This window comes from Larus michahellis, chromosome 3 (genome assembly GCF_964199755.1).
Source record: "Larus michahellis chromosome 3, bLarMic1.1, whole genome shotgun sequence".
In the NCBI taxonomy this organism is placed as follows: Eukaryota; Metazoa; Chordata; class Aves; order Charadriiformes; family Laridae; genus Larus; species Larus michahellis.
Window position 1 is genome coordinate 115,010,200 of NC_133898.1, and position 27,869 is coordinate 115,038,068.

Here is a 27,869-nt window from a genome sequence, read left to right on the forward strand (position 1 = left end):
GTAAACATGCGACTGAACTTCATCACGTACCGCATCTGGGTCACTTACAGCTACAGGGTAGTATTATATTTTATTGTTAATGAAAAGTATGCATGTGTGCCAAAGAGCAGTGATTGTGTCTGCACATCCCAGAATTCTACGAGCAGAAGTGGGGAGTGTGAGGAGTGAATAACACCTGAGAAAGTTAGCAGTCCTTTCCAATACTTGCAATTTTGAGCTCATTTTGTAATTTGTATTGGAAACAAAGCAGGTTATACTCGTTTGAGAAAATGTAACTATCTGACGTCTTAATTGGATGGCAGTAGGTTTTTTTTGTATGTGAGAGCAGATAAATTTTCTTCTGTGTAATCTTGAATTATATTTTTCCAAATAGGTTAAAAATGTAGGACACCTTTTATTGCATGTCATGAAGAACAATTTACATCAGTTCATTTCACTTTGTAGAGCAAGATCCTACTTCAGTAATGTTATTTGTCTTTTGCCATCCTAATAGCAATGTTTGCAGATCCAAACAAAGTATTTTGTTTCTAGAACGCTAGTTGTAATCCAGTCAGAGGATATTAAGCAACTTCCAGGATTAGACCCTTAGTGAAAGTTTGTTCCCTTTAGTTTCATATTTCCTTCGGTTGGCTGCTTGAATTATCCTTCTATAATTTTGCATTGGAGTATATCCTGTACAAATAGGGAAGAGAATTTTGACCTAGAAGGAGAGACCTTTTGTTAGTGTCCATACTTTTAAATTACAGTAGCTATCTGAAGCATGACATATGATAGATAGCATTGTTGCTATATGGATTTGATTCAACGTGTTACTTAAACAAGCAACCTCCCACCCTTATTTCTCAAGGAGAAACTTAAGATTTTTCTGATTTAAATTCATGCATGCCACTTTGGATATATCCGATGGATTGGTAATGTTTCTGCTGCTGTTAAACCAGAAGATTTAGATGCATTTCCAGCAGTAACTCCATCCTAAACCTCTCTTTCTCTCCAAATCCGGGTTCATCTATGAGGCACATAACAATGATAGGATCCACTGTACAGTACACTAAACTTTTCTGTCATTTCCAGACTTTCCAAAAAATGAGTTTAGTACAGGAAAAAGAAGGAAGGTTATACGGGATAGGAGAGGGAGAAGGGTACACCCTTTTTAAGTGCGGAAAAAGATCCTAAGGTGCCTCCCGCGTCCCCTGCCGCGAGTCCTGGCCCCCGGCCGGGGTGCCGTGAGGCGACTCCCCTCCAGCGCGGCCCCGGGCCTCAGCGCGGAGCGGGATGGGCCGCCCGCCGAGCCCTCGCCTACTGCCGCCGGGAGAAGAGCGCTGGGACGCCGGTGCCAGAGCCTCAGCGCCCGCGAACGCTATACGTGTAGGGGGAGCGGTGAAAACGGGAGGAAAAGGGCTTTTTTTCCCTCAGAAAAGCGGCTTCTGACAGCGAGGTGCGCTGCTGGGGGCGGGAGGGTGGGCCTCTGCGCCGGGGATCACCTTCCCCGCGAAGTTTTACTCGTCCCTTTACTCGCTGTTCCCCCGCGTTGTAACGAAAGGGCGACGGCTCCTATCACCCACCGCCGGCTTCGGTTCGGCCTGGCGCGGCCCGAGCCCCACCGGCCGCCTCCGCCGCGGCGCCCCCAGTCCCTCTCGGAGCCCCGCACGAGCGTCGGCACCGCCCCGCGCCCTCCCGCCCAATGGGGGCGCGGCGGCTCCGCCCCGCCATCGGCGGCAGCCAATGGCAGGCGGCGCGCGGCGCCCGTCCACCTGCGGCTGCGGCAGCCACCTGAGCGGGCGAGAAAAGCCGACAAAACTCGTCGGTGCGGCGGGCTGCGCGCTGCTCGCTCCGCTCGCCCCCGCCTCGCCCTCCCGACCCGCCGGGCCAGTTCTGCCGCCCGCTGCCTCCGCCAGACATGACACAAGACTACGACAAGTGAGTGAGCCGGGAGGGAAGGGGGGGGGGAAGATGAAGAACCGGGTCCGGTCGGACCGGTGCTGCCGCCCCTCTAGGGGGGGACGGAACTGTGACGAGAGGGGCTCGCCCGCCCGGGGCCCACTCTCCTATGGGGGCCGGGTCGGGGCGGGGGGGGGAAGCCGGTGTCCCCCTCCAACTTCTCGGAGGAGTAACCGGAGCTTGCGGCGGGGCGGTGCGAAATGGCAGGGGGGCGGAATTGGGGGGGGGGGGGGGGGCGAGCCCGGAGGGGGCCGTGGTGGGGCGACCCCGGCGGCCACCCCGCCCCTGCGAGGCGAGCGGCGAGGCCGGGCTGGCTTTGAAACCCGACACCGGCGGCGAGGCGTGGGTCAAGCGCCGCCGTCCGCCCCCCGCCCCGCCGCGCCTTAAATGCGGGGCGGCGGCGGGCGAGCGGGCCGCGCCGTCGGGAGGAGCGGGCGCCGCCGCAGCGCCGGGCTGCCCCTCTGCCGGCGGCTTAGGGAGGCGGGCGGAGCCGCAGCGGCGGGCTGTCCCGTCCCCCGCCCCGCCGGAGCCCCGCGCCGCTGCCGGCGGCGGGAGAGGCCCCCATGGATTTCTACGAGGCGCATCCCTCCGGCAAGGTGGATTTCGGCAGGTAAGGGGGTTGGCGGCCCCCCTCCCCCGAGCAAGGGGGCTTTCGGCGAGCTCGGCTGCAGCTGCCTCGTACTGCGCGGAACCGGGTGTTTAAAAGACCTAAAAGTGAATATAGCGCCGGTTTTCTGTAACTCCGTGGTGTCGGACGCCGAGGCGTCTTCTCCGAGCGGATCCCTCGCCGCGTTTAGTCCTGCGCTTGTTGCCGTGTCCGTCTGGAGGCGGCGGCCGTGGGCACCCCGGGTGAATAGAAAACGGGGTGACTCTGAGGCGATTCGAAGAACCGATGATAAAATTACCGTGTTTTGAATGATCGGTGGCTCAAATGCACTAATTTCCCAGGGAAAGCGTGATTTATTTTTTTTTTACCAAAGTTTGTTGTCTTTTTTTTTTAAACGTACTACTTTCTAGAAAGAGGACTCAAACGCAGCAGCTTGCTAACTTCACCCTATAATTAGGATTTTTTTATACGTATTTTCTACCTTCGATGACACTTAATAGATGAGGCTATAGCAATTTAGGTACCTGCGCTTCGCTCTTCTGGCACGTAGAAGCCGGTGATGGAAATCCTCTCTGCTGCCTCAGCATTAAAGGTGTGCTCTGCCCAAAGACCAGGTATAAAACACGCTGCGGCTGCGGATCTCCTGACATCTTGACTTAAATTGCACAGTGAGGGAGAGAAAGGGAGGCTTTTGGATCGGTGAAGTAAGTAGGAATAGTTTTTGTGGTCCTAGTACGGAACGTTGTGGGCTGTGGGATCCTTGCAGGCAAAGAGAGCGTGTCTGCTTGTTGTCATATTCCTCTGCTTCTACTTCGGCCACATAGAAATATAATTCAGAAATTATTAAAACTGCAGTAGGAAACTTATCTCCAGCCTTTGCTGGACACGTCCTCTACTTTGTGAGCAAATCCACGTGCCAGTAATCTTGAAACCTAAAACTTAGAAAAATAAATGTTTGCCTTCTCTTATTAATACGTTCTCATTTTCCTGAAAGAAGCTGTGGTTCTGCTAAGGGATTGAGTTACTGCCGAAACCCGCGCTTCTCTTGATAATTCTGCAGATAATCCTTTCTGCACTGCTTTTAGGGGAGTAGACAACGTGCATTATGTTTAGGTGTTGCAATGACAAAGGAATCGCACAAAAATATGTAGGTTTCGCATTTGCTGCGTTTCTGGTTAGTGGCTGCTTTAGTTCTCGGTCTTTTTAGTTCTCCCTTGGTTCTCTTTTTCCATGTGAACATTGTGTTGCTGGAAGGAATCAGCTTAATAGTCTTGTGAGTCCCAGCAAGGCTGATTTAGCCCTTCAGCTTGGCAGGGTTGGATCAAGTGAACTGCACCCAGGTTACTTTAGTTGCCTTTTTCATTAACGACTGATTTTAACTGGAGGATTTACCCATTTGCTATGGATATTTGAGGTTTCTTTTGTCACAATGTATAAGAATAGGAGCTTGTACTATGTCTCTAAAGAAAATCCTGCTTTGTCTTCTGCTGTGCAATCCATGATAGAAGGTGGGCGTCCTCGATACTGGAGGTATCTGCATTTCGGTACACTGTGTTTTGGTATCTGCATCAGTGTGTACACAAATATGTACGAAGACCTGAAGAAAGGGCTTGGTGCCGGAGCATGTCTTTTTTGTTGTTGTTGTTTGCTTTTTTCCAACTGTATAATAGTGATTTATAGCCACAAAGTGCTCTTACAAGTCCTGGAAACACCCACTCGCTTTAAGTGACTTCAGCTCAGCCAAGCTGTCCCATTGCAGCTCAGCGAGACTCCTTGTGTAACTGATAAAGGATTGAACGCATAATTTGCAAAGTGCTTTGCAATCTTTTTGGTAGAAGGTGGTGATAAATGTAGGATACTGTTAAGCTGATTATAGTGATTAGAGTATTTCACAACTTGATATTTCACAACTTTTCGTATTTGTAGTGTATTTCAATCTCTGAATGCATCTGGGTAAATAGATGAAAAGAATGCTTATCTGCTGGGGAAGGGGAGTGATGGTGGTGGGGAACTGCTTTTTGTGGGGTTTGGGTTTTTTAAAATAATTATTTACTTATTTTAAACTATTACCAATTCACTAAAAAATGCCAAGTTTGGGATATTTAGGAAAACAAAAAAGCCTCACTTCTCTCCCCACCAATCTGCAGTAAACTCATGTTATGCTTGTACTGGAAAGAAAACTGTTTGAACTGGTTTAAAAGTCAGATTCAAACAACATTTGCTTGAACTGACTTGAAAGATGAAGCATTCTATTTTGCTAATAGAAACAAAATATATTAAGTTCTCTAGGGTGGTAGGACAGCATTTTCTACAGATGGTCCTACTTTCGCCTGTGGGCAGAAAGTCCGAGTAGTCTTGGAGCTTTCTTGTTCCCAGCAATCTCAAAATGTTCAGAATAAATAAATATATATATATTTTATACTACAATTTAAAGGGCAAAACCTCCACTTTTTCTCTTTTTTTCCCAGTTATTTGTTGAGGGTTTCTCAAACCAGTGTCACAGATTATTTCAACAGTGACCAGGCAGTAAGTCTTTTGGCTTCCCTTGTCAGAAAAATTCACTGCCAAATTGATTTGAGATCCCTCTGGCCAATTTCCCTGTGTTAGTCTACAACTAATTGGTAGCTTCTAGGTGGTGTTTTCAGGTATACTCTGAGAGCGAAGGCACCTTCTGAAAGCTCTGGGGAAAGAGATGTTTCGTTAATTCACGTTTTCTAGTCCCACTTGGGAACTGGAGCAGGTTGTGACTCAGTAGTATTACATAGGATGTGATAGAGGTTTTGTAGGTGGCAGACCAGTAAGCATGTGTAACTTTTTCTGGGTTGCATTCAGAGCATGAGCAGGTCAGTTGTGCTCTGAAACGGCTTTGCAATCTTATATAGGCTGGTGTAATCCAGCTGAGTTCGGTCAAATTAATCCTGATTTACATTGAGCATGAGTGAGATCAGAATTAGGTTTCTGGGCTTTTTGTGTTGACTAATCCTTGCAGTGCACTGAATCAGAATATGAACCCTGTGAAACTGGGGCAGCTAATTTAGAAGAACTTTAGGAATGTTTTTCATGTGTTCTAACAGGTGGCTTTTTTCTTTCTTCTTTTTTCACGATTCAAGTAAAAGACCTGTGTTGGTTCTTCAGAATGACTCTCTCTACTCTCAGAGACGTCCGTACACCAGTGAAGATGAGGCCTGGAAAACCTTTCTTGAAAATCCCCTTACAGCAGCTACCAAAGCTATGATGAGTATCAATGGTGATGAAGACAGCGCAGCTGCCCTCGGACTGCTGTATGATTACTACAAGGTAGATTGGTGTGGGTGTGCTCTGGCAGCCAGCGGAGCTCTTGTTCCACCTGTGGAAAAGGTGTCATTTGCTGGAGGATTTTACAGAAGCTATGAATAGATCACAAGGACTTTAAACTATGTGGGTTTTAAATGGAAAAAAAATCCCATGTCTCACTTTCTTAAAATTGGTTTATTTTTAGGTTAGTAGAGTAAGATCCCCTGGATCTTAATGTAATGGATTAAAAGCTTCAGTTGCACTTTGCCTGTCAACTCCAGGTTCTGCAGGGAGCAATATATTGTAGAAATAGTCGTGAAGAATGAAACTTTGGAAGCATGTCTGTGTCTGAATGACATGTGGAGGAAGAAATTTCTCTCCTTTTGCTCCCAGTTCTGGTGGGATCATTGGCTTTTGCTGTGTCTTTGATGTAGTACCTTAGTCTCAGCTGATACTAAGCTATAATTACAGATCTTTGGTGGTAGAAGTGTCCACCTGGAGGAGTTGCTGCCCGCATCCCTCTGACCTTCAATGAGCTTCAACTGCTGTAATCTGTTAATCCTTCGGCAACTGTGGTTGTCTTACTCAGTGTTCACGGTCTTCTCAGAGACAGGCGCCTTCCTAGGTGCTCACAGGTGAATTGGACACAGTCAGATAACCACCCGTTTTGTGTGGGATACATTTTGCTGAGCTTTCTTTCCTAAATACCAGAAGTCTGAGGCAGGGTCCAGTCCATGTACAAGTCAGGGGAGAGGGACCAGCAGGGTCCCACACCCTGGGGAAGCAGGACACTTCCCACACACCAGGGAAGTGTCCTGCTCATGTTAGAGTCCAGCGTTATGGTGGCCTGGCTCACTGGGTGGAGATGCCTGTTTTGTCTTTGCTGACCATGCAGGGAGGCTGGGAGGCTGACTTGGCTTGTGTGCCTGATACTTTGGCTAGTGCCTTTTAACAGTAGGGAGTGCAATTGCCAGCCTCCAAGCATAAGGCGAAGGCTGCCTTGTGCATACTAAATACTTGCCTGTGCTTTTAAGAACTGAATAAGTCTTATATATCAAAATATTCTTGTAATGCTTAATATGGAGATTAGCACTCCACACGCACATGAAAAAATGCCACAGACTCACTGATGTGGATGTTATTCAGCTACTTTTGTGAGAAAGCTGGCTTTCTGCTATGTGCCTGCACTTGCTATGCTCTTGGAAAAGAAACCCCAACAATTTCACCAGAGTGATTTTAATCCACAAAATCAATTTTGATTTCTGAGCCTGTAGATTACAGAGAGAATGTTGATGCCGATCCTTCACAGTTGGCAAAGCAGAAGGGATTTTCTGTATGTTAATGTCTAATTCAGGGTTTCCTCTTATGTTTGGGTATCAGTGGGTGTACAGAAAAATCAGTGGAAGAGCAGGTATGCCATGTATTTGCATGAAACAAAATGGCTAGAGGTTGAAAGATTTATTGAGGGCTGCTAGAGGGACGATGTTTAGACATTTCTAGTACACCTCCTCTGCAATATTAAAGGCAGCCGATGAGATCACCTTTGTATTAAAAAAACCCAGACCCCTAAACCCAAAACAACAACAGAAAACAACTTGAGTCTTCTTCCATTTGACTAATGGGGTACCTTGATACCTCAACTGTCGTTAATAAGGCCTTACGGGAGACAAATTTTTGATCAAAAGCTAGAGTCTAGGAGTGTTGGACTGGAGGCCAAACTCAGCTCGGAAGACTCTTGTTTTTCAGTGGCTAGTTAGTGTTGGCTTCCTAGCACGGAAAATCCAACAACTCTGGTGTTACTAGAGATTCCAGGTTATGTGCAAGGGCCAGGGCGTGGGTTTTAGTTGGGGGCTGTTTAGAGAAGTACGCTGTTCATGCAGGTATGCCATCAGTCCTCAAGTTAGCAGTAAAGCAGTGGTTCCCCACGTTGCACCCGAGCTGGCAAACGCGGGCAGTGTCTGAGCAGGCTTCAGCAATGGAAAGTGGTGAGAGTTTACTCTTCCTTACGCTGCAAAATGTTTGCTTTGCTCATTCAGGAGGCGTGATGAGGGTGACAAAAGTTCTGGGCACTGTTTATGTGTTTGCTGAGGAGCTTGCGTGGACTTGCTGTGTGCAGTGTAGGGGGCCTGAGCACCACGGGCTTGTGCCAGTGGTGGCGAAAGCCGTTCAGGTCGCTGGGGCGCTGGCTGTGTACTCTGGTGAACCAAGCCACTGCAGGTCGAAGAGTTCACCACCTTCTGTAAGCTTTGGCCTTGCAGCACAGCCAGGAAAATGGCATATGTCTGTGTGTGAACTAGGTGGTTTGTGTGATCAGTGTTTGCAGTGTGTGATGTTTACAGGGCAAATCCTGTCCGTGGCATAAAATAAGAGGAGCAGTATTGAGCTGTCTTAAATCCTTTTGTTTATAGAAGATTTAATACGGTTTGGGCTAATGTGTTGTAGGTGGCCATGCACAAAAATGAGCTGTAGCATCCCATTACAGTTATTGGACCTGGTCCTCCCTGAATCTTCTGCTCTCCGAGGAGAAAGGAAAGCCTCAGGTGGTTTTTGAGGAAGTAGCCTGGAGAGCATGTGTTCTTTGGGAAAGGGCTGTGAAGCAGCATCCTTTCATAAGCCCTGAGCTCACCCAGCAAGCTGAACTCTGCCAATCTGCAGAAGAGAAAACCTGCACTGCCAGCACAAACCCTGGGGACTGTCCTCATGGTGCTGCTCACCTCGGTGCTGGTGTTCCCGTCAGGGGTGGATGATTTTCTGCACTGGTTTTCCCACCGCCTGGCACTCACAGGAGCCCAGGGCTGGCACAGCTGGCTGGGTCAGCTACATGGGGATCTGCAGGGCATGGCCTGGGGCAGGCCTGTTATCCCAAAGCTGTGCGAACATTGGTGGATCTGTAATCCTAATAATGATTGGTATCAGAGAGCAGTGCTTTCTTAATTTGACTAAATGTCTGTGTTTTTTGAGGAAATAATTAATTATTTTTTTTTGGTATGAGAGGAAGAGTGCAATTATAGGATGTCTTGCACTTCCCAGGTTCCAAGGGAGAGGAGATCTTCGACAGCTAAACCAGAGGTAGAACATCCTGACCAAGACCATAGCAAAAGGTATTAGTTTTTATTATTGCATGTCTGCTTATCTCCCTTCCCTCCTAGACCGCCGAAGCTGCTGATGGAAAATAACTTGCTGCACTGCAATGTTGTGCTGAAGAGAGAAATTGTTTGCTCTTACTGTGTGCCCCAAATTCCTGTGCTGCCCCAGGAACAGGACAGGGATTGGACCATGATGTCGAGAGCTGACGCCCAAACTGCTCATCACCATCCATCTGCTTTCTAAGTGCTGGTGTCATAAAGTCAGTGTAGCAAAAGCAGCTCTGTAACACTAAGCACAGCCTGGTAGCACAGGCACACCAAGGCTGCGGAGGTGACTGGTGACCCTTTTATTTTTGCATGTGGTTGCCTCAGTTGCTCACTGATGATTTTGTTCTTCAGGCACCAGCAGCATTGCTTCCTTGTGCATGGGCTGACAGGGAAGGACTTGAGAGTGCTTGTGATTTAGTTTTGGGTTTGTAGTGTTTGTGGGCTTCTTTAGTATCCTCTGGAACTCCTTTTTTTTTTTTTTTTTTTCCCCCTCTTCCTGCCCCTCCCCTTCTTGTGCCTCCCAAGCAGAAGATGATACTGATTAAGTAAATATTACAAATGAGAGGTTCATTCAAGCCAGGCTTCCACTCCTACCATCCTCTTCCTTTGGACAGGCTAGAATGCTTGAAGGACTCAAGGTGAGGTTTTGTGGTCTGGCTGAGCCGATTGAACAGCTTGTTGTTGAGAGGAGCAGTCTGGTTCCCAGCCGTGTGTTACCACTGCTCCTCTCCTACCGGCTCTGGTCTTCCACTGACCCATAACCTAGCAGGATGAAAAAAAGAAATGGCTAGTTTTCTGCCAGTGGAACAAGCCGAACTGGCTCACCAAGGGGATGGGGGAGCATCAGAATTGGTGCAAAGGAGAGGGCAGAACCACATTGTGGGGATGGAGAAAGGGAGGGCAGGCGGACTTAGTGGCTACTAGCAATGAGGTCAGCTCGGCCACAGACCTCAGTGTTGTCCTGGCAGAAATGAGTGTGGTGGGGTGGAGAGTGGGAAGTTATGCAAACCATTCCCAGGAGTCTCGGTGTGGATTTTCTCGGGGGTTTGTGCATGAAAGAGGGGTGTAATTTCCCTACTAGCGCTTCCCGTGTGATGCGCAGTCCTAGGGCAGAGGAGCAGCAACCTTGCTGTCAGTTCTCCTCCATCCACCAAAGAGCAGTTTCATGGAGCCCGTGTGCGCCAATGCGTGGTGGGAAGGGCATCGAAGTGCTTAGTTTTGGACCGCTGTTTTCCAAGCAGTGAGGATCTGGGCTGCGAACCCTCACCCTTTGCTCCAGGGTAATTCATATCCAAGGTGAGGTTGTTAGTGGGTGAGGTTTTTTTTGAATGAGTTTCTCATCTTTTCAGGTTAGGATTGAGCTGTTTTGCACAAGCAGGAGAGGTGGTATCAGCTGTCCTTGTCCAAAAGGCTGAGAAGTATTTCTAGCTCTTGGTTAATGAGAAAATGAGCTGTATAATTTATGCATGTTTTTTTCTTTACCCTTTAAAGGAACAGCATCCCAAATGTGACAGAACAGTCGCTCATTTCTGCTGGAGAAAACAGAGTCCAGGTTCTGAAAAATGTGCCTTTCAATATTGTCCTTCCACACACGCCCCAGATGGGCATGGACAAGAGAGGCCACCTTACAACCCCAGACACAACAGTCACTGTTTCAATTGCTACGATGCCCACCCATTCCATCAAAACGGAGACGCAGCCCCATGGCTTTACAGTGGGCATCCCACCAAGCGTCTACCACCCCGAGCCCCCCGAGCGTGTCGTGGTCTTCGACAGGAACCTCAATCCCGACCAGTTCAATTCCAACACCCAGCCTCAAAACTCCCAGAGGCGAACACCAGACTCCACCTTCTCAGAGACTTTCAAGGAGGGCGTGCAAGAGGTACCAAGAGAGGAAGGCGCTGTGTGCATGTGTGCGTGTCTTGGTCTGGATGGAGAGACCTGGTTCCATCTTCAGTTGTTCTTGTTATGTGAGCCAGAAATCCGCCCAGTGATTTAGGAATAGAAGACTTGCTGAGAAAAAGTGCACAAGTATAACTTAGTAAATAAAACCTTCACAACATAAAATCATTTATCAAAAGCGAATGACTAACCTTACTAGTGACAGAACCTTTGGCTTGCAGAGCATGGAAATAGTTATCTTGATCCACAGCACTGGGCCAGGATTTTGCAAGAGTTCAGCACTCCACGGTGCCTTTGCAGGTACCGAAGTGAAGTGACTATGTCTGTAAGCTTCCTTACTGACAGTTTTTAGGTGTGGTGTGTGTCAGTAGAAAACAGGTGGTTTATTTAGGGGCCTTGAGTGAGAGCTAAACCTGGATGAAAATGCATGGTTTTTGTTTTATGGTACCAACTGAAAACAACAGCGTAACCATGTTTTGGTTTTTAAGGCAGACCTCAAGGAACTGTGTAGCTATGCCCTTTCTTTGAGATTTGGGAAAGCTTTAAAGTGTTGCCCTAAGCTGACTCAGAAGGCTTGTGAGATGATGTGCTTAGTTGACACCCAAAAGTTTTGGATTAAAGCCTTGCTCAAGTGTCCTGTAGGTACAGACCAAAAAATCAATTGTTATCGGATGATCAGTTTGCCTGCCAGAAGTTCTGTGGTAACAAGTATCTGTTTAATCTTGACTTTTCTTGTTGCTGCTTTGTTAATTGTTGTGCTGTTTTGTTTTGTGTCTGTCCCAGGTTTTCTTTCCTACTGAACTGAATCTCCGGATGGCCAACATGAATTCAGAAGACTATGTTTTTGACAGCATTTCTGGGTAATGCTTAAGGCCCCTGTTTGCCTGTATCCTCCTGTTCTCTTACAATTTCCACGAGCAAGCAGTACTTCTGTGCCGAGTCTCTGTCTGGCACTGGGGGGGCTGTGGGTCTCAAAACTACAACAGTGTCTGCTCATTTGAATTTCACAGCTGAAAACCCTACCTATATCTTTAAGGAAAACTACTTCAAGGAAAACTTACCTGCAGGGCTGGAAATACCACCCAGTTTCAGTTGCTGTCCTTGTACCCACTCCCTGTCCCATGGGAAGATGCGGTGCTGTTTGTCAGCCCTGCAGTGGTCTTGGAGTTGGCTTTCAGCTGTGTCCCTCTCCCCGGCTTGCCTTGCTCTCTCCCTGCTGGAAATCTACAGCAGAAATAGGAAGTGTGAAACTCATCTGAACTCTTAAGGAGGGGAATAAACTAGTTTTTGGTTAGTTGCAGTTGACCAAGAGAGAAGAGAAGACCATGGCCGCGGAATGGCTTATTAGGTTGTGAATTTAATTTAATTGCTAATAGATAACTTTCCTGTTTCATGAGAGCAGCTTGCTGCTCTCAGCCTGAATAGGGAGCTTCCAGTCTTGCCTGCTGGTGTGTCTTGGGATTTAGCTTGCCAAGAACTTCTCTTAAATGTTCATTCATGAAGGAAATGGTTGAAAAAGGGGCTCATCCTGTTTTCCAACTTCCTTGCCTGTTGATGGCTTAGTGAGTCAACTAACGACTTTGGAATTTCTCCAAATTAAATGTGGAATGTTTAATCGGCTTTCCAGGAAAATACCTTAGCAATCACTGCCTTCTTCGCTCCGTAGGAATAACTTTGAATACACTCTGGAAGCTTCTAAGTCCCTCCGACAGAAGCCTGGGGACAGCACGATGACTTACCTGAATAAAGGTCAATTTTACCCAATCACGCTGAAAGAAGTCAGCAGCAGTGAAGGAATCCATCACCCCATCAGTAAAGTCCGAGTGAGTGGCAGCTCTTGTGGTTTCTTGGGAAAGAGGGTGTGTACAATGTTAGCCTTAAACTCTCCCAAAGTGCAATAATCTAAACCAGAGCATCAGCACTAAGGCCAGCTTACTCGCTCTCTTACGTCAATGTTCATTCCTTTGCTGTCCACCTACTTCCAGACCAACCCATCCTGGCTCAGTCTGTTAAGAAGTGGTGTCAGCACTTGTGTAAAGGTGATGCAACACCTGGAATGAGATCCTTGAACTCCAGTTAGGAGAGCAGTTCTGCTCATCTCTGTTTATGACCCAGAAAGCGCTGCTGTCTGCCTTCCTGTTTGGCAGCGGTGTGCCAGCTATACTGTGGTGCGTCAGGTTGGAAAGCCTAAAGCGGAAAACCTGATACCAACAAGAACTTCCAAAACAAATGTACTCTCCGGCCTTTTCTTTCACGTGTTTGCGTTTTGGGTTTTTTTGTGGTTTTTGGTTTTTTGGTTTTTTTTTTTATATCTTACTCCCTCCCCCTGTCCTTTCAGAGTGTCATCATGGTTGTGTTTGCTGAAGACAAAACAAGGGAAGATCAGCTCAGGCACTGGAAATACTGGCACTCAAGACAGCACACGGCCAAACAAAGATGCATTGACATAGGTAAGGAACACTGTCATTGCTGATGTCAAACTCCAGACCTAATTCCTTGGCAAGGTTTGGTTTTCTGTTGAAGCTTTGTTGTTTTAGGTAACTTTTGGATCATGCTCTGTGCTGTCCATAGCTTTGCCGAAAGCCCGGAGAGAGCTTTTGATTGCTTAGAGCTAATGCGGTAGTTTTCAGGACTCCTTAAAGAGGCTGATTTTTGGAGGATTTTCGTTGGTGAGCAGTCAGAGTTTAGGGTTTTGCATTGGGAGATCTAACACCACCCTTCAAACTACAGTTGCTTTGGCATATCCTGGTGCTTGTAGCTAAATCGCAGCTTATAGACTCTGTGGCTGTCCTAAATATTGTGTTTCTTCAAAGGACAAGATCCTCATAGAAATACCTCAACACTAATGATCCTCCTTCCCACAGCTTCTCTCACAACTGGTCTTTGGTACATGTAAAAAAAGAAAACACTGCAAATTTCCACTTGCCTCCAGACAAGGCTGGGGCTGGCTGGCTTCCAGCCTTCTCTGGCTGAAGGCTGAGTTGTACTCCTCGTCCCTTCCTTCTGTGAATAAAAGCAGGGATTAATCACTTGGCACTTAAAGCAGACGCGCATGCAAATCTTTGTTTGTTATTGAAGGAGTTTTATTGAGAGCTTAGGCCCTTGCTGTACAGGGTAGAGTTTCCTGCACATAGCAGGTTATAGCACAGGACATGTGATATTTGGGATGTCTGCCTTTCTCACTGGAGTTTCTAGTTTGGAATTTCTGCCGAGTCCTGTTTTCCTCCTTCCTCCCGTTTCTTGGGGTTTTTTTTGGTTTTTGTATGAGAACCATTTCCAGCCTTTTTAATGATCCATTTTTACTCCTTTGCCCCCAAGAGGTTGGTGAGGAGTTGCAGTTTTGGCTGCTTTGTGTGATTGAGGACTCCAGATGGGTATCACCTCTTCCTTTCACTCATGCATCCTTCTTTCTAACAGCTGACTACAAGGAGAGCTTCAACACCATCAGTAACATTGAGGAGATTGCGTACAATGCCATATCCTTCACTTGGGACATCAACGAGGAAGCAAAGGTATGTGACCATGATTATATTTCCTGTCCTTTTAGCAGATTCGGGGACTGGGGGAGGGGAAGGGTGTGTGGCCTACCTGGTGATTAGCATGTAACAAGTTTGTTTACGCTCTTATATTAGGCAAAACCTTCTGGCTATTTCTTAATAGGGTTTGAATGTGCAACTGAGGAGAGCTTTGCAACTGCTTTAAGGTTCTTGGCAGAACTGTCTACCTGACAGACAAGTACTGACAAAAGGAAGCGCCGAGCGTTTCCAGAGCAGATGAAGTGGTACGGGAAGCGTGATGGAGCATAGCTAGGCTTGGCAGGGAGCACAGTATCTTGGAGGATCCCCGCAGGAGGCGAGGGGCAGCTTCTGAGGGAGATAAGGCCGTGGCAATGGGCTTGGCTTTAGCAGAAGAGGGAGTAGCTGCTGCCCTTGAGCTCCAAAGCATGTGTTGCTGAAACCTCAGATCCCAGCACCCAGTGACCTATTTCAAGTTAGAGCAGCCTCCTGGTGAACTCCAGTTTGATTTTTTTTTTTTTCAGAACTGTGGTCACTAGGGTAGGCGTGTAAGTCCAGGCAGCTTCCCTAGCTAGTAGCTAACTGCAACTGTTTGAAGCTACTCCAGTTTTTGAAAAAAACCCATGCATCTTCTGGGTGCCAGGAGAGCAGGTCAGAGAGCGGAGTTGCCTCTGTTCTAGAGGCATTTGCTGGAGTTTGTGGTTTGTTGCTGGAGTCAAGGTGCAGGAGTGTTCTTTGGAGAGCTTCATTACTTCCTGGGTTTTTGTTAAAAATTGGGAACAGTTTCCTTCGGTTTTTGGAGGCTGGCTCTTCTCTTGCTAGGACATCTATGCTAGTCACTAACATCATGGAGAAAACTACTGGTGACTGCGCAGTGCTGTCTAGGGAGAGCCCCAGCTTGGGGGACATAGGAGCTCTCAACAGAGAATGCAAAGGTCCTTTTCTGGAGCTGCGTGTGCCACTATGCTCTGCAGGAGGCACAAGGGATGGTGTCACTGCACAGACCTCATTGTTAGCATGAGCTTTGCTCTGTGCAGCACAAAAGCTTTGGAGAAAAGAGAGTGGGAGGGGTTGTGTGGGGGCTGCTGTTGAGTTTCGGCTCTGTGGGAGAAGTCTGGGATGGTTGGCAGGCAGCAGCGAGGAGCTGTGTGTGCTGCTGATGGGAGAAAGTTCTGCCTCGCAGCATGTGTCACATTATCTTTGAGGCTGGTGTTGGGTGCCAGGCTTCCCTGTTCACCAGACTTGGTTTCAGTTGGGTTGAGCGGGGTGGCAGGGAGGAGACTAAAAGGCTGATGTGATCTTTTTGAAGCATGAAGCAGTTTGCTATATGAACAAATAGATGAAACTTCAGAAGGGCTGTCAAAAGGAGTCAGTAAGTATTCCCAAAATGGTACCCTGCTGCTATAGCCAGTCTAACATGTTTCCGTTCAAGGAACCCTCGTAATCTGTGTCTGAGATGCACTTGAGGGTTTAGGATTTGCACGCAGGGATGGATCATGCGGACAGAGCAATGATTTCAGGTCCCCAAGGAGTTGGAAGCATGTTGCAGCTCTGCAGCTGCCTCTCGGCTGGCTGAGCTATCCTACAGCAGTAGGGATGTGCTGCTAACCCAGGAGCAGGGCTTAGAGCTGGTGCTGCCCATAGCTAGCCCAAGGAAAGCCATCCTTTCCCACCAGGTGACAGAGCCCAGCCCTGTGAATCAGGTTGTTACTGCCCAAGTGCTTTACAGACCCCAGAATGAGTTGTTTCAGTCCTTAGTGAAATTGCCAATAGCAGCTTGAAAAGGTCTAAGGACCCTCAAAGTGGTATTTCAGCTCAGAGCTCAGATGAGGTGGTGCAGGCAGATGTGACCTAGAGTGGTTTTGCAGCTACGTAGGCAAATTTAGCTCCAGATTCACAGTCTTAGTGTGCGAGATCCATATACTTGAGTATTGATTTGTATGAAGCTGCAGAGGACTGTTGATACCAAGAGTGTAAGCTTTGGTTCCTGGGATCAGAATCATACAAAGATAAAAATATTCTGGACTTCAGTGTTCAAATAGTTGGCATTTTTAGCAAGTGTTCTGTGTGTTTAAGCATCTGTTTAACTGTATTTTTTTTTTTAAACCTGAGTCGATGCGTTTTGTCAATGATCAGATTTCTTGCCAGTAGAGCTGCAGTTCTTTCTCAACTCCTGTGATCTTATCAGGAGATGCCTGAGCCAATTTCAACAATTTTTATTGCATGGTTCATTTACCTTGCATGCTCTCTCTCTTACATTTTCTTTTTTTTTTTTTTTTCCTTGCATGCTCTCTCTCTTTCATTCCCCCCCCCTTTTTTTTCCCCCCTTCCTTCCCCCAGTAATAGTCTTGAAGTACGTGAAGAGAGCAGGCAATGGAGAGAGATGAGTTTCTGATGCTACAGAAAATCCTCCACAGTAATAAATAGTGTCTTACATTTAATAACAGCAGCAGTGTTGCACAGATGATATGTTTAACCAGCTAGCAAGCCTTGATTATTAGAAACTTACTTCCTGAGCCTTGGGGTTACCTGGACCAGGGCCGAATGATTCTTCTGGGGTTGCTGCTTCTTCCATTTCCCTCTTGCTCCCAGTTCGCTGTGGGAGTGATTTGGTCCTGTGCAGCAGTGTCAAACAGGAGGTGATGAGGCTCTGCATCTGGGGTTTCTGATGTAATTACTCATATAGGCAGCCAGGACTCTGTGTGTGTGTTTGTCACATTTAAGGGAGAAATAGTGTGTTATCACAAGAACCTGGCAGCTCTGGGACCAGGTTCATGCCCTTCTTGTGCTAGCCCTCATTGTGGGGCTGTACAGGAATATCGGATCTCTGCTGTGCAGGAGGGTTGCCACCTGCCTGAGAGTGTGCTTTGCCAGTTCCCTTGGAGCACTTCAAGGATTTTGTACGATACAGCTTTCTGGTGAAGGAACACTGTTTTCAGGTGATAAGAGTCATATGCTCACTCTGTAGCAAGGAAAACATGTGGATTTTGCAGCTGTGGAGTTTTGGGGGATGGAAAGGATATTTGAGATGCCCTCAGCAACCAGCATTTCCCAGTTGTGTTGTGCTGGGAGAGCTGAGGGCAACTCCAGGGCTTTAGACGCTGGACACAGCAGGCAAGTCTGGCTCTGCACGACTGAAGTTGTCACACAGCTGGCTGCGTTGGTGTGCTGTTTGTGAGCCCATCTGTGTAGAAACCAAGAGTATTTCACGCATGACAGACACTTCCCACTCTGGGACAACTCAATGTCCATGGGTTTCAGAGCAAATGCTGTGTGCTTCTTTCTAGCAGCTCCTCTCTGCCCTCTTCTGTTGCTTTGGGACATCACAGGAGCTGCTAGAAGTGGCCACTCTATGGAAAAGTGGTGAGTTAAGTGTTCTTCAAGTGTGTTCAAGCTGAAAACAGAGCCAGGATCCAAAGACTCCTTGCTCTGAGACAATGAAGGGAGCCGAGGGTGGGGAGGAAAAGATAGACTGCCCCAAAGTGGTGCTCCTGAGACTGGAAGGAGAGCGAGGACAGGGTAGAAAGATTGACAAAGAGACACTGCGGAGTGGGGAGGTGGTGATTCTGGTGGGCTTCCAGGTGTGTCTGTGTTAGAGGTGAGGTCTGGCCACACCACGTTACAGGTCAGGGGCGGGGAAGAACTGAATGAGGAGGCAATCATGCTTTGTGAGGAGAAAGAGGGAGATGGTGAACTGGGAAATTAGTTAATAAACTGGTGAGTTGTTGAATTGGATATTTAGGAAAGCCAGTGCACTGAGTCAGGAGCCATCCTGGTTGGGTGGAAGTGTGGTCTGATGAGTCTGACAAAGATGTGTAGCTGATACTCGCTTGCATGCAACAGGTAATGCTGGAGTTACCCTGAGGCCTGTGGAGACTTCAAACAGTTTCCCACCCTGTCCTGCATGTCTGTTGTGTTGGGCAGACAGTCAAGGTGGGGTTCTTCTCCTGTGAACAGCTTTTAGATGTCTGAACACAAGCTCGTGATCTTTCGCTTCTATGACTTCATTAGGGACGGGATGTCTAGAGCTGGGATGGAGCTTTGTCTGGAGGTGCCTGCCCCTCCTCATTGACTGAGTGGGCTTGGCCATCTTTAAAATCAGGGGATGTTGAAGGTAGGGAAGAGAGGAATCCGGTCCTTGCAGCCCTTTTTATGTGTTTGACCTCCATATGTCAACTGGGAGAAGCGTTTGTAGGTTCAGGTAATGAATTTTTGAGGTTGGGAACCATCTCTTCCCAGGTCTGTTCGGCATGCCCAGTGCTCCTTCTCTTGGTTGATACCCAATAGAGGTCTTTTAATGAAAACTGCCACTATGTGCATGGTCAAATGCACTTTTCTTTTGAGTGTTTTCTGCTACGCTGTTCATAATGTTGGCCACTGCACTGTTACCTCTTGTGTTACCCGTTAGGCTGTGAAGCAAATTCTCTATCCCTTAACTCTGGCCTGGGGACATGGCCTGCTCTCAGGTCAGTGGCAGTTGAACAATCTGGACAGATCGGTTTCCCCAGGGTTAACTGGCTTTGCTGGATCCTGCTTTGCTCAAATCCCGTCTGAGCTCCTGCCTGGTGGAACAGGAGGGTTGGGGCCTCATGTCTGAACAGGGCGAGTTGTTGTCTGCACGGTGATTGCGAGACCCTCTTTGCCCCGCTTTTGCAGTCCTAACAGTGCAAGAACACGCTGTTGCGCTGGGGCACCCCTTCCATGCTTGCCAATGGGTCCCTTCTGAAATGTAGTGTTGCTTCCAGCAGCTCCCGGAGAAGGGTCCCCGTGGAGGTCTTCTGTCTGGCTTGCTTTAGGCTGGATGGTGGGACCGTAGCCAAAAATGACGTCACTGCACATTAAGGGCTCTATTGTCCTCCCACTCCTTCCCTCCAAAAAAATAATAATAAAAAAAAAAGGCATTGTAAGCCAGATGCTGAGTGTGAAAGGAGCCTTTCTACTAAAAAGGGGTACATAGCAAGGGCGTAACAGGGGGATTTAGAGCTGGAGAATATTATGGTAGAGCTTTTTGCTTTTTCCACCAAAGGAAAGGTGCTGTGGTATCTCTTAAGTGACACACTCAATGACAGAGCAATTAATGCTGCTGCTTTATTTTTATTTTTTTGGGGTCCAAGAAAAGTGGAACGGTCCTGTACTAAAGTAATTTGAGGCTAATTTGGGTTGACCTTTTGAAATAGCAGATTGGACAATGAGGGTGGTCTGGCAGATCCTCGTGTGTGTTGACTGCAGTTCTTGGGCAGGATTCTTTGTTCAGATGAGCTCAATTTTTGGAGAGGGTGGATCTCTTGCTACAACTTGAAGTAAGGCTGGGGTGTACACCACTGATTTATTTTAAGAGTTTATTCTAGCATAATCCTCACTTGGTCTTCACTGTAGGAAGAACTTCAACTTTTCTGATTGATGAATATTGCATGCATTTATATGGATGCCATTGTAATGAAACAGCAGTCATATGCCTCATTAAAAAAGGTGTTGCCACCTTCAGCAGCATTGAGGAGGTACAGGTTTGGCTAGTTGGAAATGAAACTATGAAATGTGATGAGTCAAACATACTTAAAGGAAAGAGATTGGTTTGAAGCCAAGGCTGCAGACCACAAGTACTTTGAGGCACAAGTACACACAGCCTTTGGAGCAGTGACATAGGAAAGTCATAGCAAGTATTGCTTACCTGCCTCTTATACACACCTCTCCCTGCTCTGTCCTGGGTTTTCTTACAAACAAACATATGTTACCTTTGATTTTCAAGTGTTGCACATTAGAAGCAGGTTTTCAACTCAACAGTGTTTCTTCAGAACTCGGTGTCCCAAACTCCACCACCTGTCTGGTCTTACAACCAACTATGGAGCTCCCAATGTGTGTCCTTAAGCTGGAAAAAAAATCTTCCTGATGTTATCTCTTCTATCTATCTATAGAGAAAACTGGGAGGTGACTTTTTTTTCCTTTTCTCTATTCCTGTAGTACCTGGTGGCAAAACTTCCTTTTCAGCCATTTTTGTGTCTTTGTAGATGAAATTCTTTCAGTTTTGTGTTGCTATTTTTTTGTTTGTTTGGGGGTTTTTTGTTGAGGTTATTTGGTGGGTGGATTGTGGGTTTTTTTCCGTTTGTGTAGGGATTTTTGGTTTTGGTGGTGATGTGGGTTTTGTGCTTTTTGTTTGTTTTTTTTTTTTTTCTTTAACATCCTGCAATTTTTTTTGCCAAACTGCTGCTTTTCATTTCTTTCCAACCAACCCAACAAAAGCTGACGCTTGGCCCCGCACCTTTATCTTATCAGAGCGTGGGGTGGGAGGAAGTATCAGTGGGACTGGGAACCTCTATCCCCAGGTTTCCCACGTGTTGAGAGCGGAGACGTTTCTGTATTTCCTTGCCTCAGAACAGGTTGGAATAACAATCGGCATTGCTCTTTGAGCAGGAATATGTATTTTCCTTTCATTACCATTCATTTTCGTTTTGTTGATGGAGTGAACTTGCTAGGAGGATGTTCTCTCATCCGGGGTTGGGTCATATTTCCCACTTGGCATTCCTTGGCATGGTGTGGGACCCGCGATGTGTTTTGTGTCAGTCACCCAAATTGGGCTTGGTAGGTTTTGAATGCAAACTAACTTCCCCGGGCTGCGAGGAGGATGGTGCTGGGTCTGGCTGAGCAGAGCTGGAGTGGATGCGGCCCTATCGCACATCTGCCAGACAAACCTTATTTGGAGTGTCCGATCCCGAAGGCAGGAGGCGGCTGGGGAGCCCACAGGTGCATGAATTGCCCAATTTTTTTTTTTTTTAATCTCTCTTTCCTGGCATGCCTCCTGCTGATGCAAAACCTGTGGTGCATGTGGGAGGTGGAGAAACGAATGTGAGAGCAGTAAGATTATCCACCTCTCAGGTGATCTGTACCAAAGTGTGGTGTGGTTTTGTTTTTTTGTTGGTTTCCCCCCCCACCCCCGCCCTCCTTCTTTTAAAGACAGAAGAGACTTCCCAGCACTGTTTTCTTAGGACGTGCCTTCACGGATGTGTGCAGGCAGACCTGTGCTTGCCCTGCCCGTGCTCCAAGCTGCCTGGCCGTGACCCGGTGCCAATCCTGGAAGCCACGTTAGCTACGTTAGCACTTTGCGGTGCCCAGGCTGACAGCTCTGACTCTCGAAGGGCTTGGGGCTGCGCTGGTGTAACTGATAAGGCTTTTGGGCTGCTGGTGATTTGAATCCAGCCAGCTCACAGCACGGATGAAGTATGTTAAGGCCTCTATTGTGCACATTCATGTGGATAAATCTTTAGAAAAGACCCTTTATTTTTCCCTTTTATGTTTATATTTGTCCAAGCCTTTGGAGAAACCACATGCATTCAGCCATCATCAACATTTAAATAACAACCTTTGAGCTTCCGGGTAATTTTTCTTTAGCGGAGGGCTGATAAATGAGTTGTTTGTGGAATTTGGGCCTGGGACTGCTCCTTCAGCTAGCCAGCAAAGAGTGCTGTGACCACACGGCTGCATAACCCTGAGTTGCGCATGCAGCTGCCGGAGACCAACCAACCTGGTGGCTGCTGGACATTGCGTTGACATTCCCAGAATTCCTGCCGGCAGCCAGGGTGAGGAGCGGCTCTGTCCTGGCGTTGGTAATAGCTGTGTAGCTTCCTGCTCCCTACTGTTGGATGGTGCATGTCTTGGTCCTCTGAGGGAGAAGAGGAGGAGGTTAGTTCGAGTCTTCTAGTCCATATCCAAGTCCTTTTATTTAGGTCTGATGGATCCTTTACCTTATTTGTTCCTCTGTTTTTTAATCTGCTGTGGTAGCCTCAAAGGCTTCTGTTCAGATCAGTTCAGTTAAGAGCTATAGAAATCCTTGTCCTGCAAAAAGTGAAAATAACTTGTAGATCAAGTCAGCTGTGCAGTGACTGCAGCCTTCCCTGGCCAGAGACCACAGGAATGGCCTTGCTGCTCTGAGGGAAGTGAGAGACAGGATGTGTCCCGTGAGTCCCAAGGGCTGTGTGTGGCCTCAGGCTGGTCTGCAAGTGGGATGCACAGTGATCAGTCCACAGGTGAGACACTGCCTTTGTGTTGGGGAAATGGTCCCAGGACACACTGGAATCCCTTTGCCTACTGTATCTTGGGCAGAACGTTGAAATTATTTAGTCAAGGTCAAGAAAAACAGTATCCAAGTGCATTCCCTGGAAGGAATCTCATCGCAGTTTAACCTGTCCCTGGTTGTCGTGTTGTAGGCTGCAAACTCTGTATTGTGTCCAAACACAGTAATCCATAATCAAAAGCATCCTGACAATTTAAAGTTGAATATAACATTAAAATGAGAGGCTTTTGCCTGCTAGTGCTAGAATAGAGCTAAAGTTTTATCTGAATTCTCAATGGAGAAAGAAATACCTAATGGACTTGGATTATTGAGTGAAGTCTTCATCCTCTGGGTACAAAAATAGAATGGAGCATAAGTAGGAAGAAGTGAATTCAATTTACCTGACTTCTGTTGAAATGAAAGCCACGTGGAGCAAGGACTGGAATAGTCCCAAGTCTGTCTGTGTAGGGTCTTACCCAGAAGGACATACAAGGCTTTGCACGACAGGGGGGATCTGTTACGTGGCTGTTGCAGTCTTGCCCACACCTGTGTGTGCGCTGGGGACTGTCCAGAGTTTAGTGTGCTAATACCCATCTGTGTTGTTTGCCTATGGCAATACAGACATTGCCGTGTACCTACATATTGTTCCTTTTCAACTTTGCTTTGCAGTGAGTCAGAAGAGGCTGTACAAGGTGACATTTCATCTAAAGCTGCTGCATATGTAGCCTTTGGACTAATCAAAAATTGCTGGTGCTTTTTGTGTGACAAAAGAGCATGGTGTCCAAGATAAACCAAGGAGAGGAGATCTGGGTATGCAAGCCTTCATTTAAAAAAGGCATCTTTCATCTCGCTGACAGTGAGGTTCCTGCAGCGCTTTGATTGCGCTTTAATTATGCCTGTTTTTCCTGGTTTGTTTGAAAGGCAGATCTTGTGTGGAAGGTGCTGTGTGGAAAGAACTTGGCTGTCTCTGCTGCCCTTCCTTGAGGGCACACAGCAGAGCTGCCGGATTAATTTTTTTTTTTTCCTGCATTATTAAAATGGAAGATTGTTTCTCGTAGATTTGAACATAGGTGCACGGTGTGTTTCTCCTGAGTTAGGCGAGGAGTGGTCGGGTGGTTGAAACAGACTGGGAAGTCATGAGGTCTGGTTTCTTCCCACGCTGACTTCCAGCGGGATCCTGGAGGAGGTGCTTTAATCCTTCTGCCTTCGGTCCTTCGTTGTGTGCGGCTGGGCTGCTGCTCCTCTGCCACAAAGGCTGCAGGAAACCCAGCCTGGTGTTGGGTGGAGGAGGGTTTGTAGTGTGTTGGAGTGTTGGCCAACAGGTGGGGGCGGGGGGCGGTTAACAGCTTGTACCAGCTCACAGGTTTCATGCTGTTTGGTGTTTTGTCTTTAAACCTCACCATTGTGAAGCCATTTGTCTCGATGAGAATCTCAACTTTGATTAATAATAATAATAATTTAAAAAGCCTGAAAAAATCAACAAAAAAGAATGGGAAAATAAAGCCAGGCTTTGATTGGAGAGAAAAGCCTGGAAATGTGATTCAAATATAGACTTAAGGCTTAACTGCCGAGCAAGCAAAATTACTTGAGAACAGGTTTCTAATCCTTTTAGAAATCTCAGTTTTAAAGAAAATCTGCGTAACTTTTGAGGGCTTGACTCATGTTTGTAAGTGCTTGGGCTTGACAGTACTCTATTTTTAAGTGCTGTCTTTATGTTGAATCTTGGGAGGTGAAATGAAAATGTTTTTTTTAAAAGTAACAACAAATCTTAATATAGCTGAGAATGCGGAACTGCCCTTAGAAAAATAGGTTGGACACATGAAAAGGAATCCTGCTCAGCAGGCTGAAGACGCAGAACAACTTCTGCGGTTACGTTTTTCTTTCTTCTGGCAATTTTGGGGTGGGGATGTAGCTGGCGCAGTCACTTGGCCTTACGTTTCAAACGCAAGTCAAGTCTTCCTGAACGAAAAAGCACCTGGCTTGAAACTGTTTTAGCCCAAACTGGAAAAGCTGTTCGCTAAAACTCTGTCTTTGTGGAACTTGAGGCAACCTGAAGTCGCTCAAAAATAGGAGTTACAGGGTGGGTAGAGAGGAGTAGATGATCCTTTTGAACTGAAATGGCTTTGTACGAACAGGAGAAGACAGGCTGGCGCTCTGTTGCCTCAGAGAGGTGATTAGGTTTTAGTTGCCATCTCCTGCCCGGAGTCCCAAAGACTTAAATGGCATGAAAATGAAGTCAGCTGCTTAAAGTCAAAGCTAATCAAATGAGGAGACTCTAAAGTAGGAGGATAATCTTTGTCATCTGACAGGCAATCCCAAATTCCCATGGGATACCCATGCAGCTCTGCTGCTGTAGCACGTGTAGTTGTGCTGAGACCAATGCTTCTTCCTACCTTCAAGACAGCGTGCCGCATGGGCTTTGCGTGGCTGGTAAGCCACGAAAACTGAAAACATAGACCTGAATTATCCAGTAAAAAAGCGACACTGCTTGCAAGGGAACTGGTGGCGGATGCTGCACATGGAGTCCACTGGTGTCCAGTGGTGTGAAACTCAAATGAGGGATTTCGCAGAAATTTTGAGGCTGTGGTGGACCTGCTGACATGGCTGCTCGGGCATGTTTTCTTGTAGAATGCAGTCATTTCTTCATACAGACGTGAGAGTTGCGTGTGAATATTCAGTATGGGTAAATAAATTTAAAATTAAAATTTAAAATGTAAAAATATGCAAACACCAGAGCTGAGGCTCTTGTTAAAAAAAAAAAAACCAAAACCCTGCTCAGGGAACACAATTATTCAGGCTGTGCATCCATCTGATTACCTAGCTGCGAAGTGGATGAAAGCAGCTCTTCAAACTCCTTGAAGCTTTCCCCCGGGGTGTGCCAGCGCCACAAGCAAAATGCCCTTGTAAAGCTGAAGGCAGCAAAAAGGGAAGCGGGGTGGATAAAAGCAAGCAAAGCTTAGTCTGGGGAAGATTGAAAAGAGCTTGTTTTAAAATAATTTTCCTGGCTGCCATTTGGGATGTGTTTAACGCTTTCAAAAGAAGTCGTCTTGGAACAACGCAAGTTTGGGATGCTGAGGGACAGGCTGGAAGGTGAGCGGGCACTGAGCGTTGGCTCCTTCGGCGCTGATGTCCCTCTGTGTCATCCTGGCTTGGGCCACCAGAGCGCAAGCAGCGCAGGTCGGGTGGCTGGCGATGGGGCTCTGCTGGCATGCCACGCGGGCGTGAGTTAGATGTTGTCTCACACGTCTCAATGTCCCTTTGCACAAGAGGGACTCGAGGGGGGGCATTGCCAGCTCTGTGAGATGGTGTGTGTGCACAAGGGAAGGGATGGTGTGCCAGCAGCTGTCTCCCCGCCCTGGGATAACTGGTGCTCACAGGGGCTGCAAGGAGTTGCATGTGAATCTTGAACATTCAGACAAGTTATTACGAGAGATGATGCTTATCTATGCTATTCTTTTTTTTTTTTTCCTCCCAGGCTTTTCATACTACTGTGTTATATATGGGAAAGAAAAAGAGTTTATATCCCTAATCTGGTGAAAGTTATTACATTTCCATTTCCCTTCTTTTGTTAAAACTAGTAAAGGGTGTTGCTGAACCTGTGCAAAGAAGCCTGTGATAAACATTTTGCAAAACCGCAAATCCAACCCAAACCCATAAGCTTTTCAAAACCTACCTCGAGACTTTGCAACACCGGGATGGCTCCGGGAGGTGGCACTAACTGACTGCGGAGCCTGTCAAACGGGTGCTTCGTGGTAGTAGCACAATAAGTGAGCAGTCAGGTGGTGGGACAGTATTCCTGCAAGATCTCTGCCAAGATGCTCAGGCTTCCAGGGCTTTGATTGTTTTTAATTTCTTTTTAAGCAGTGGGTTCCCAGCCTCTGTTCTTGACACAGAGAGGAGAGGAGCCATTGCAGGTCTTGGTAGCTCATAAATTCCTGGTAATTAATCACTACAGCTTCTTCTGAGACATACCGGTAATGAGGATTGTGTCTGCAGAAAGGCTTGGCACAAAGCAAGTGCACGTTCTGGATACAAAGTGCTCTGGTCTATCTGTTCATATCCACACAAGGATATTTCTTCCTTCTGTTAAGCAGCATTTGGCTTGTTCTCTGGTTGTGGGTTGTTGTTGGGGTAGGTTGTGTGTTTTTTTTTTTTTTTTAAGGCAATTATGAAAATTAAATTAGATATGTTGAAAATCTCTCTTAATTTGTTTTCCCCATAATTCAATTTTTTAATTAGAGTAATGAAAATATTACTCTTTCCCTTTTGATCTGAACGCTAGCAGGGTATTGTAGGTCTTACTGGGGAATATTCACAATGGTGTTCATCTTTTAAAGTGTAAAGTGCAGAAACTCTTTCACTGAAATAACGGTATTATTCCTGTGTTTAAAGATAACATGTTGTCTAGTATTTTTTTAAAAGCTTTTAATATCACTAAGAAAAGTACCCAACCAAAAAACCAAAACCAAACCAAAAAAACCTCCACGTAGTTTCAAGCATAAGCTGTGCTCATAGCAGCTTATGTAAAACTCATGAAAAGCTTTGTTTTAACTTGCCCAAAGTAACGTAAATTTTTTGAAGCATGGTTGTATTCTTACCAAGGTGGTAAAACACTGGGCAGTGAGGCTTGGGTGTAGGAGGATTACTGTTACAGAAAGTTTGAGATCTTGAAAAAGATGGGTGGAGTCTTCATAAAGTTTGAGAGTTTGTTGAAATTCACTCTGGACAAAGTGGCTTTGTCCCTTGTAACGGCTTATATAAAGGATTAAGAACGTAGTACTGCTTGTTGTGGATTTTGCCTGATCTCTCAGAAGACAGAAGGTCCTACTTGTAGTGCTGAGGACCAGCATTTAGATCTGCACTTGCCAAATAGTCCCTTGCTCAGCGGCCAGCCAGGAGTCTGTGTGTCACTACTGATGGGTGCTGCTTTCCTCTTCTACAGGTTTTCATTTCTGTGAACTGCCTCAGCACGGATTTCTCCTCTCAGAAGGGAGTTAAAGGCCTGCCCCTGAATCTTCAGATCGACACCTACAGCTACAATAACAGGAGTAACAAACCTGTCCACAGAGCCTACTGCCAGATTAAAGTCTTCTGCGACAAGGTAAGGTTGAGTCAATGTGCCAGTGACCCTTTGGAAAAGGCTATTCCACAGCTTAGCAGCTTTTTTTTTTTCTAATTCTGGCACTTGCTATTTTGGCCCATTGAAAATTCCCATCTGCATTCAGCCTTTGCAAGGAAAGAATTTCAGCCCCTTCTGCTTGGCTCATAGATGTTATGATGACCTCAGATAAATTTGCTGCTCTAAAATTGCTGGAGTGCTGAGAAGTGTTCCTGAGCATTGACTTTGGAGAAAGGTCAGTCAGTGGCAGGAGACTGGCTGTCAGTACTCCAGGCACTGGAAAGTCCCGCAGAGTGCCATCGGGAAGAGAAATCATTGCAATTGATTGGAGCAAGTG

General features: G+C 46.7%; 1 protein-coding gene across 2 annotated transcripts in view; it reads left to right on the forward strand.

The window, feature by feature from the left end:
- The first annotated feature begins 1,784 nt into the window (after nucleotides 1-1,784).
- Nucleotides 1,785-27,869, forward strand: part of GRHL1 (grainyhead like transcription factor 1) — a 44,268-nt gene continuing 18,183 nt past the window's right edge. Inside the window, exons 1-9 of one of the 2 annotated variants that reach the window (XM_074581824.1) lie at nucleotides 1,785-1,917; nucleotides 5,656-5,842; nucleotides 8,849-8,919; nucleotides 10,444-10,834; nucleotides 11,638-11,714; nucleotides 12,521-12,677; nucleotides 13,193-13,304; nucleotides 14,272-14,366; nucleotides 27,356-27,514. In XM_074581824.1, coding sequence (XP_074437925.1) covers nucleotides 1,898-1,917; nucleotides 5,656-5,842; nucleotides 8,849-8,919; nucleotides 10,444-10,834; nucleotides 11,638-11,714; nucleotides 12,521-12,677; nucleotides 13,193-13,304; nucleotides 14,272-14,366; nucleotides 27,356-27,514 — 1,269 coding nt within the window. In that variant the 5' untranslated portion in view covers nucleotides 1,785-1,897. Of the gene's footprint in view, nucleotides 1,918-3,062; nucleotides 3,160-5,655; nucleotides 5,843-8,848; nucleotides 8,920-10,443; nucleotides 10,835-11,637; nucleotides 11,715-12,520; nucleotides 12,678-13,192; nucleotides 13,305-14,271; nucleotides 14,367-27,355; nucleotides 27,515-27,869 lie in introns of those variants that run through there. The other variant, XM_074581825.1, reaches the window with a different exon arrangement.